The sequence below is a fragment of the Panulirus ornatus genome, chromosome 34 (assembly GCF_036320965.1).
Source record: "Panulirus ornatus isolate Po-2019 chromosome 34, ASM3632096v1, whole genome shotgun sequence".
NCBI lineage: Eukaryota > Metazoa > Arthropoda > Malacostraca > Decapoda > Palinuridae > Panulirus > Panulirus ornatus.
Window position 1 is genome coordinate 12,524,666 of NC_092257.1, and position 11,371 is coordinate 12,536,036.

Below are 11,371 nucleotides of genomic sequence, written 5' to 3' on the forward strand. Positions count from 1 at the left end.
CCATAATGAATGAAATTTGATACTGATTATGTAAGTACATACACTCTAGTTTATTTACTGACAGGAGAAATTAGTGCGGCGAAAATTGATATACGCGACCCTCCACGACGGTGTTCTTAAAGTAAAACTGTTATGTAATTAAGGTCAGAAGTTCCCTTCCCCAGTACCTTATGCGGGGAGTTTGACTACAAGCTTTCGAGGCTTCCAGCACTGTTGTATTACATGCATCAGGGCTGAGGTGGACAAGGCTTCCAGCAGTGTTACGTACAAAAGGCTGGCGAGGCCTACTGCAGTGTTGTGGTACATCGGGGTTGTGTCGTCTAGGGTTTCCATTAAGTGTAGCAAGTTACGTTGGGCAGGTGGAGGAGTCAAAGGTCCAGGGTGCATTAAAGAATGTGAAAAGAGGTCACTGTCTGTGAGAGTTGAGATGGATAGGTGGGTATGTTTGATGTCACTGTAGTCCTGACGGTGCTATTTGGATGCGAGTCATAGGCCATAAGTGCAAAAGCAAGGATACACATTATTACCTATTTGTACTTTAAAAGGGAGTTTACAGTCGTAGGGCCTCATCTCGAACTCTCTTTAATATCATTCTTCTCAAACTAATGTTGGCATTAACCATGGTATGAGTATTTCATTTCACTCATTCACCGATCATACGGGAAACGTACCTCTATAAATCTTTCCTTTAACAAGTTTCTTGCTTAATTTCATGTGATATCCCTCTCTCGAACTTCATTGTTCACGTCACCAGTGTTCAAAATCCATTAAAGATTGTAATCATCTCACCCCTCACTTTTCTTGCATCTAAGATGTGCAAATTTAAAGCCTTTACTTTCACTGTAACAACCCTCCTAATTCTGGTACCGTCTTTGATACTTTCCCCTGGACCTTCTCTACTCGCTCTTAATGCTTCTTTAGGTAGGGTGACCAGACTTGAGACTGGGAAATAAAATGTTTAGGGACATTTCACTCCAAAAGAATCCACGATATCTTTGCTCCGGTCACAAGTTGTTTGAACATACTGTGCGGAAAATATTTCAGTGATACATGCATTGTCTGACAGCAGAAATGACTAATAATAAACTAATAAACTAACTGCTGTCAAGTTGGACTAAATATCAGGCGCCGTTCCTAGGTGTTGGGAGAACCCATTTCGTCCACCGTAAAATGTATTTGAAGGAGGTTTAGCTGTGACGTCACTGACCAGTTCAAAACGACAATTGCTAACCGGATTTCTATCTGGATTTACAATTAAGAATCTAACAGGCGTTCGTGGTGGACCTAACAACATAAACATAAATACACTGCACAGTAACTACTTTTTTTTCTTCAGCAAAACAAAAGAAGTTAGCGAATAGAGAGCAGAAAAAGCGAGAACCAGGAAGTTGGATACATAATATCATGAGGAGTATTGAAGAAAGGAAGTCTGTGTAAACAGGAAAGGCAGAGTAGATAAGCTATGGAAGTGCGATTACGAGCACAATTAAGCTCGTGAGATATAGAGATTACTGTCGGGGAAGAGAAGGATGCTCGGGCAGGCAGTAAGTAATGAAACAATTCAATTGCTACAGACCTATTTTTCTTTCGAGTTGAATGACTGAGAAACTTTTTATAAGTTGACAGCGGGGAGGACTATGAGTCTTATGAGATTATAAAGACATTTGCAGTGGATGAAACATGTCTAGGAATCAACAGTACATATGTAAATCTCGCTTGACTTCCCTTGTCATCCCAGATCTACCTTAATTTTCGGTTTTAAATTCGAAGTGTGCCAATGTGATATCTTTAAAATAAAACCAAATGGTCAATTGTTTTTGTTTTTGGAATCTGTGGCAAATCTGCACTTTACTGGCACCATCAAAATAAAATGGAGTTGGAAGAAACACATATGAATGAACTTCTTATGCTTAGGAGAAATGATGTAAATGATAAAGTTCCAGTTTAGGAAGACCAGAGAAATAACACATGGATGGATCATCATCCGCTTATGATGATACAGGCTTGCCAAAGTGACTTTTCACGTGCAGTGTAACTTCTTCCAGGTGGAGTCTAGTAACATCTTGAAGACTATGCGATGTAAGATGGAATGATATTGTAAGGAGAGACAGTGTATGGGGAAGGTGTAGTGGTAACTGGTCTGTTTGAGAGGGGTGATCAGGGTATGCTGAATTTGTTCAGACACTTTGGAGAGGATGAATGAAAAATGTCTGATTTTATTCGGGTATAATGTCAGAAGTGGGAGAACAAATGGGAGGGAGAGATTGAGGAGATGGGGTGATGAAAGGTTTGGGATATTATGACCCGAACATTCAGGTCGGTAAGAGGAGTGCAGTGGCTAGAACGAATTGGGTCATTGGGGAACCTGGGGAGGACATTTTGTTATTGGGCTAAAGGGCAGAACTGAGGCAGACGAAGAGGTGAAGAAAAACCTTGGAGTTGTGTATGGTGCCTGGCTTTGGATGGTGGAATCTGGCTTCGGTAAAATGTGGGAGTTTGAGATTAGGTGGGTGCAAGAGAAGTCATTATTTGTCTGTTCCTGATGCTACCTTATTAATGCAATTAAGTAAAAAATCATTCATATACACTGTATTTCAAGTATGGATATAAACTTCATAAACTTGTGTGGATATAAACTTCATGGAATTAGTTAAAAATGTGATCTTCACATGTCACAAGATTTTCTTATGCAGTATTAGGAGTGACTTGTTAATTTATATTACAGTACTGCTGAGTAATAGTAATAAATTTTATTTGTGGACAGAAGACTGATGCCATGTAGCTGTAATGGGCAAGGCCAAGTGGTGCTGTGCTGCATGTATGGGAGATGGCGTTTTTTGTGAAATGGAATTAGATTATACATCCAGCAGCCATGGATTTTTCTGGTAAGAAAGCCATGTATCATAGGTTAAGGTCAGTAAAATCTGTGAATGTGAGAGTTAGAAATGAATAGGGTTTATTCCTAGCAAAGTATGTAATGTAATACATACTTGTCTATGATTTTAATGAATTGCAGTTATTGATGATAGTATTGATGAATGGAATGATTTCTACAATAATTAAAAGAAATTCAGAAAGTAATCAACAATGATTAAGAGTATGGCAATATTTAAGTTTTCTTTCCTGAATTTACATTATTGCTGTAACAAACTGTTGCAGTCTTGAAACTGGAGTTCAGTTTAAAATGCAACTGCTAGGCACTATGAAATGATGAAATTATTTATGTCAGCAAAGATATCATTGATTACTTTTTGTTGTATAATCTCTCTAATTGATTGTTATGTTATTAGCACATGAGTGTAAATTTACAGCTTATGATATAACTGTAATGAGATTGTAAATGCTTACTTATATAATACTGTTATATATGTAATTTATATGCTTATTACTGTTATTATAGTAAACCATATTAGTCATATGATATGCACTGTATTTGCAGGTCAGAAATTAATGCATTGTTTTGTTTTTAAATTTTTCATATATCAACCTTTACAAATGAGTCACAGAGTAAATTTATCTCTAGAAAATGTTCATTATGTGTAACACCTATTGAAAAATAATTGCTTTAAAGTATTTGAATTCAGTTCAGTTGCAAAAAATTTATTTTTGAGAGAAAAGGGACCCTATTCATGATATGGTGAGGTGCCTGCATTACAATAAACTACTATGCAGTATTACTAGTTTTTACAGGCTTCACACATGAAGGCATCACAAAACATCATGATCCATGCAATAGACGGTGTTATCATAAGGAGTGCAGTGGTGAACCATAAATAAAAAGTGACGCATGTTGTTTACTTGATTTTCCAAATACCCCTTAAAGCATTTACTTATTTGCATTTACAGTGTATAATCTGTGAGTATCTTTAGTCAGTGTAGGTACACTGATGCTTTCTTGACGTAGATAATTTTAATTTTAATTTCCTCTGATGTTAATCGGACAAATATGGGTAGTATTTCTTGAAACTTTATTGTAAATGAATATTTAGGATGAAAGAAATAGTCAGTCTACTTAAGCCATGTGTCATAATGGTATTAAGTGAAATCAAAAGATTTTCTCTTCTATTGCTACAGTGTCATCTGATATTGTTGTGGAGCTCTTGGAGGTGGCAATCAACTTAATACTTTACACAAGAGAAATATATCCTCAGTCTGTTTTTCAGAGAAGGAAGAAATACAGCATTCCTGTACAGGTTAGATATGTTAAAACACTTTTATTTGATGTATACAGGGCTTTAAGATAGGGGCTCATATAGCTTTAGCTTTGCTTTGAATGTAGAAAGAGCATATTCATTTTTTTATAGGTTCTTAAACTTGTCATATCTTTAAAGAGGTAAAACTGAAAGCATGGGTTTTCTTAAAACTTAGAATTAGTTCTAACTTGCAGTAGATGTGGTTCCATTTTGTGATGGCTACTCTTTAATGACATTGTAACCTTAAATAGTATTTTGGTGCCAGTAATGACAATGATGCTACACTTGTAAACTGAGACAGTTTTTGTTATCATGCTTCATAGGTACAAAATGAATCCATGTATAAGATGAAAGTAAACAATAAGTAATTGAAGAAAATCCTGCTGTATCTAAGGGCAGTTGAAAAAAGTATCTTCAGATTGGAAAATGTAAGACAAGACAGTAAGACAGTACAGAAACAAAAATACTACATATATATTTATTAAGTGATATTTTATGCACTGCACATCATGCTTACAGAAGCCTATTGCTCACTTATGGAATCATAGCTTTAGATAATTGTTACTGATGAGGGCTGCATCTACATTGCTTTAGTTCTCATCATAGCAGTTCATTTCTCTGCATATTTCTGTGTTACTAAACCAGAACTGTTCCGTCATACATCTTTACTAATTTACAAAACCTCCTTTAATCCATCCTTCCAACATCTGCTACCCTTCTACCTCTTTTTCTGGCTTTCTTCTCTTCTGACTCTGAATCAGATTCACTTGGTCAGTCTTTCTTGCTTTTCCAAGTTCTTGAAAAAGACTGCTGTAGTAATAATACTCTATATTCTGACAATGAAATATTTGTGACTTTTCTCATTCATGTAATTGCTTTATACTGTTATGATTACCCACATATTTCCTGCATGTACTAGGTTTCTAAGAGGGACAGGGGTAGGGGGATAGAAATCCTCTCCTTCATTATCCCTTTTTAGAATTAGATATAGAAGAAGGAACTGTGGGAAGTGTTTTCCTAAAAGGCTCAGTCATTTGTATCTGTTATTTCACTAAAGTGAGAAAAGTAAGCACATATGGAAAAAGGAAAGTTTATTAAAACAGTAAGCTTTAAACAAGTGGACAAGATTTTTGCCTCAGTCATCCAGAAATCCCTTGAAAGAATAATAAAGGCTCTTATCGATGGTTTTTCCTTTTGTATATTCACCTGGCTGGTTTACTGATGTTTCAATAAATATATTCATAACTAATCTTCACTCTTCTTTAAACAGTTTCTAGTTCCTCAGTCTTACATTATTCATCCTTATAAACACTCTGTTTTTACACATTTCCTGATTTAAGTGATTAAAGAATTCCTGATTTAAGTGATTAAAGAACTCACCCTGTTCACATTGTTTTCTCTTAGTAGACTAGTATTGCCTGCTTTGCTGATGGGATAGTCAAGCCAGCATTCAGAATCCATTAGTTACTTGTCTCGGTAGTGCTAGCAGGTCTTTTAACTCTTGAATATTGAGAAAGTCAGCTATTGCAGTGGTTAGGGAAGATTTTGACCATGTCATGCTGATCTAATAGTCCTGAGATGGTTGGTGGCTTAGCTTCAGCTGCTGTTGCTGTTACTGTAGTCAGTATTGAGCTACATGTACACACACACACACCAAGATTGAGTAATCTTGATAAAAGGAACAAACCTGAGTCTCAAGTTTCATTAACCTACATACTTCTTTTTGAAATGTTGCAACATGCCTGCCACAGCACAACCAATGAGGATGAATTCTTGGGATTTGACACAAAGATGAGACATGCATGGTGTAGATGGAGGGGCAGAAATTTTTTTTTTCTTACTAAGAGTTGATAACTATCTGCTATTAATAATTTTTTACTTCTTTCATCAGATGTGCATTCATCCAGGCCTACGCTCATATATCAGTGAGTGTGTAGGCTCAATTCGGCCTGTTTTGGAGAAGGGTGAAGTAGAGAAGGTTGTGGTTGCAGTGTTGTCAACTGAAGGTATCCCTGTAGAAAAGTTTGTGTTTGAAATCCTGCAGCAACCTAAAAAACCTCAGGATATCAAGTATGTCATATGAGTGCTTTATCTGTTGTTAGTTTGCATCCTCTTTCTTGAATTCACTTATATTAGTACCTTGATGCAATGAGAGGGAATTTTAAATCAGAAACCCTGCAGATAGTATGGATACTCAAGATAATGGTAAATGATTATCTATAATGGGAAACTTTTTTAAGTCATATGGAGTAGATCAGTTTCACATAGCCTTTCAATTTACTCGTCTATTGCAGGTCATGTTAAAGTGAAACATGAATTTCTGTATTAATATAAACTTACAAAGGCATAGAAACCAATTTACTATTCTCAGTAATACTAACAAGGTCCTTTTTAGGGGAAATCACCATCTCATTTGATCCCTTTTTCCATATCATATTGTAAGAAAGCTCATATGAAGTTTCTTTACCGATCTTTCAACCTTTCGCAGGGAAGATGTACAGTTATTACGCATGGAAGAGGCTCTCAGAGCCTTTTGTCTCAAGCTTAGTATCAGTGACTCCCTCTTGCAGCCACTTCCTCCTGGGTGTTCATTTGCAGTTCATCTTCATGTCCCAGAGCATGTGCCAGCTTCCATGAGCACAGGGCCCCAGTACCAGGTGATAGGATGCTGCCCCCTTTTTTTCTTTTATTACCAAATAATGTCAAAGAGGTTATGGTGTTTGGGAAACAATACGTATATTTTACATTCAGTTCAGGATTGATAGGTTTTTGCTTGCATAATACCTTTTAACATCTACTTATCTAGTGCCCCTCTTTTTGATTTTTCAATATCTTCAAAAATGTCTTGCAGTGCTTTATGTGTGAGTTACAGTATTTTTGTATTTTACCTACAGAACTAGGATTACCCATATATTTTTCTGCATTTCTTGATATATTGTAGTACAGATATCTGCTAAAAGGTTTAAAAAGGCTGAAAATGGCACACACCACTTTACTGCTTAGAGACTAGGCCAATGCTTATTTGTAACATTTGACTCTTGCTGCTTCATAGGCTTTAGGTGTAGGTAGATTTGTCACACATGGGTCACAGTTTCAGTTGTTTGGCCTAATTTGACCCAAGGTCAATTGTGGTTGATTTTTCAGGATGTTATTTACATTTTGAGGTTCATGATTTTGTTCAAATTATTGGAAAGTCATATCAATGAAATATGAAAGTAAGGTTTAATTGGAACATGGAATTTTATGTGTAAAATCTTAATAATCTTTCAATCAGTGCAATCATGTAAAAGCATATATTTACCCCTTAGGAGTTTCCTTGGGTAGAAGCTGAGAAGAAACAGACAGAGGTGCATGATCCACACATTGTACCTCTCAAGACATTAGAGACAGAGGTTTGCCGAATGCAGCTTTACATTGAGGAGAGCAGCAACAAGCAGGGTTCTGCTAAATAATACTGCATAAATATTTTGCATCATAATTTAAGATTGATCATGGAGATAGGAAAGTTTTGTTTTTATTATGCAAATTATGTATAGATTATGGATTATATGTGTATTAAGTATTCAGTTGAATATAACACGAATTGTATCATCTGTTTGTTAAAATGGTGATATTTAACAAAATGAACTAAAAGTCTTTCTATTTATTATGATTATTGATGAAACTGAAAGGGATATAATACATTTAATTGTATTCTACTTTAACCATTATCTCTCAAATCCTGATCAGTTTTTAAAGTAATTACCTGAATGTATTTCATTGTTCTTCCATATCTGTATCCACCACATATGCCTGAAATACTCCTGTTAGTGCAAATGTGGAACACCAAACGTTATAAATACATATAGTACAGTTTAGTTTCATTATGTTTGATATGAGAGGATTATGGTAAAGTACTTTACCACATGTGAAAATTTCCATACAAGTATCTTTGTGTGAAAGGCAAGCAGGAGTAAAGAAAACTATTTACATGTAAGAACAAGCAAGTATTTATTTCATGTCTTTCTACAGATGCTTAATTCATCTAAAATACCTGTGTACCGGTAATTATTTTGTGGTATGAGAAATATATTCTTAAATAGATGTTGGAATTTTATATACTTTTTCTTTGAAGTCATTTAGATTCACATGGCTTTACATATATTATGGAGGTATGATGGATGAACAGTATCAGTATATGTTTGCAAGGCATGCCTAAGATGGTTAGAGATATATATAGCATTTAAAGGTGTACAATTTATCCCTGGGATTGGGGAAAAAGAATACTTCCTACATATTCCCTGAGGATCATAGAAGGCGACTAAAAGGGGAGAGAACAGGGGCTTGAAATCCTCCCCTCCCATTTTCTAATTTTCCAAAGAAGGAACAGAGAAGGGGGCCAAGTGAGGATATTATCTCTAAGGCTCAGTCCTCTGTTCTTAGCACTACCACACTAACATGGGAAATAGCAAATATGTATGATAAAAAAAAAGTGCACAATTAGTTTTTTGTGTTTCTAACATTCATCATCGCTGAAATGCAAATTTGCATAAACAATTGCATAGCCACATGTGTGGAAAATAAAATGTGGACCACAACCATTCCAGTCTCTACAGGTAAAATAAACACATGGAGTAGTTAACAATTTCCTCATATTAATGTCATGTACACCTTTAACCCTTTCACATTAAAAACATTATGAAGCTTTCCTTAAATCACTGACTACTATGGCAAGCCTTCAACCAGACCCAAGTAAGGTAGGTACAGCTACAGAGTACAACCTATCAACTTTCTACCTAATAAGCTGCCTCCAAAAATCTTCCACACCTTTGGAAATGTATGTAAAACTCAGTTTCTATGAGATAATACTTGAGAATATATTGAGCTCACATACCAACTAAAGAAAAATATTGGATGATGGCCCACTTATTAGGAAACAATTGTAAAGTATTTTTTATCTACAAATCTCAAAAGAATGTGAATGAGTCAGATCAAATTTTTCACAACTACAAAGTAATAATCATGATGGTACAGAGACATGCACTCCTCAGAGATAGCATTTTGGCCCCTTATCCACCTTGGAAAAATAAGATATTATCATAGCATTCAAATTCCTAAACTGTTTCAGAAAGATGAGAAAACAGAGCATATACATGCCATAACATGAACTTGTTAGAAAATAAGTAAAGAAGTAATTTTGCAGTATTAAAATAACTGAAACAAGACAGTTATGACACTTTGGCAAGAGCTTCTAAAAACACCACCCTAGGGTATCCCTCTGCCTGTGGCTTGTTTAAGGGTGAGGGACAAAAGGCTAAGACACAGCACTGGAGTTCACCAGGCATGGAGACTTTGCTGTAGCCATCCCCCTTGAGGGAGTTCCCAAAGGGAAGGGGTATCAGAGATAATAGATAGATGATTTATGGACCTGGAGAAGGCATATGATAGGGGTGACAGAGATGCTTTGTGGAAGGTCTTAAGAGTACATAGTGTGGGAGGTAAGCTGCCAGGAGCAGTGAAAAGGTTTTATCAAGGATGTAAGGCATGTGTGCAAGTAGGAAGAGAGAAGAGTGATTGGTTCCCAGTGAAGATTGGTCTGTGGCAGGGGTGTGTGATGTCTCAATGGTTGTAATTTGTTTATGGATGGGTGGTTAGGGAGGTAAATGCAAGTTTTGGAAAGAGGGGCCAGTATTCAGTCTGTTTGGGATGAGAGGGCCTGGGAAGCGAGTCAGTTGCTGTTTGCCAATGATACAGCACTGGTGGCTGATTCAAGTGAGAAACTGCAGAAGTTGGTGGCAGTGTTTGGAAAAGTGTGTGAATGAAGAAAGTTGAAAGTAAATGTGAATGTATGTTTAAATGGAGAAAAACTGGAGGAAGTGAAGTGCCATAGATATCTGGGAATGGACTTAGCAGTGCATGGAACCATGGAAGCGGAAGTGAGTCACAGGGTGGGGGAGAAGGGTGAAGGTTCTGGGAGCGATGAAGAATGTTTGAAAAGTGAGAACAATATCTCAGAGAGCAAAAATGGGTATGTTTGAAGGAATAGTAGTTCCAACAATATTATATAGTTTTGAGGCATGGGCTATAGATAGGATTGTACAGAGGAGGGTGGATGTGTTGGAAATGAAAAGTTTGAGGACAATAAATGGTGTAAGGTGGTTTGATCGAGTAAGTAATGAAAGGGTAAGAAAGATGTGTTGTAATAAAATAATGTGGTTGAGAGAACAGAAGAGCATGTGTTGAAATGGTTTGGACACATGGAAAGAATGAGTGAAGAAAGGTTGACAAAAAGGATATATGTGTCAAAGGTGGCGGGAACAAGAAGTGGGTGACCAAATTGGAGGTAGAAGGATGGAGTGAAAAAGGTTTCGAGTAATGAGGGCCTGAACATACAGGAGAGTGAGGCACGCAAGGAATGGAGCGAATAAGAACGATGTGGTAGACCGGGGTCGACGTGCTGTCAATGGACTGAACCAGGGCATGTGAAATGTCCGGGGTAAACTAAGGAAAGGTCTGTGGCGCCTGGAGACAGCTGTAGTTTTGGTGCATTACACATGACAGCTAGAGACTGAGTGTGGACGAATGTGGCCTTTTTTGTCTGTTTTCATGGCGCTACCATGCTGAAGAGGGGGGGAGGGGGTAGCGATGCTGTTTTCTGTGGGGAGGAATGGCGCCGGGATTGAATTAGAGGTGGGCAAGTATGAATATATACATGTGGATATATGTATATGTCTGTGTATGTGCATGTCAGTATGTATATGTATGTGTGAGTATATGTACGTGCATGGGTATTTATCGATCCAGTAAGTAATGAAAGGGTTAGAGAGATGTGTGGTAATAAAAGGAGTGTGACTGAGAGAGCAGAAAAGGGTGTATTGAAATGGTTTGGCCACATGGAGAGAATGAGTAAGGAAAGATTAACAAAGAGGATATATGTGTCAGAGGTGGCGGGAACGAGAAGTGGGAGACCAAACTGTAGGTGGAAGGAAGGAGTGAAAGAGATTTTGAGTGATCGGGCCTGAACATCCAAGAGGGTGAAAGGCGTGCAAGGAATAGAGTGAATTGGAAGGATGTGGTATACCGGGGTCGACATGCTGTCAATGGATTGAAGCAGGGCGTGTGAAGCGTCGGCGGTAAACCATGGAAAGTTTTGTGGGGCCTTAATCATCAAGCGTCTATTTCACTCATGCTAATATACT

General features: G+C 37.1%; 2 protein-coding genes across 4 annotated transcripts in view; one reads left to right on the forward strand and one right to left on the reverse strand.

Annotated features, from left to right (window-relative positions):
- Pbp45 (proximal sequence element A Pbp45) overlaps nt 1–11,371 on the reverse strand; it is a 95,072-nt gene that overhangs the window by 25,187 nt on the left and 58,514 nt on the right. The window lies entirely within an intron of this gene.
- Nucleotides 1,281–8,276, forward strand: PolZ2 (DNA polymerase zeta subunit 2). Of its 3 annotated transcripts, none has more exons than XM_071682364.1 (6): nt 1,281–1,544; nt 2,765–2,885; nt 4,075–4,193; nt 6,085–6,263; nt 6,682–6,850; nt 7,502–8,276. In XM_071682364.1, exons 2-6 carry the CDS (start codon nt 2,873–2,875, stop codon nt 7,643–7,645), a joined length of 624 nt encoding a protein of 207 aa, XP_071538465.1. In that variant the 5' UTR covers nt 1,281–1,544; nt 2,765–2,872; the 3' UTR covers nt 7,646–8,276. The 3 variants fall into 3 exon arrangements, with proteins under 3 accessions (XP_071538465.1, XP_071538467.1, XP_071538466.1); XM_071682366.1 differs by lacking the exon at nt 1,281–1,544 and adding an exon at nt 1,627–2,079; XM_071682365.1 differs by lacking the exon at nt 1,281–1,544 and adding an exon at nt 2,174–2,506.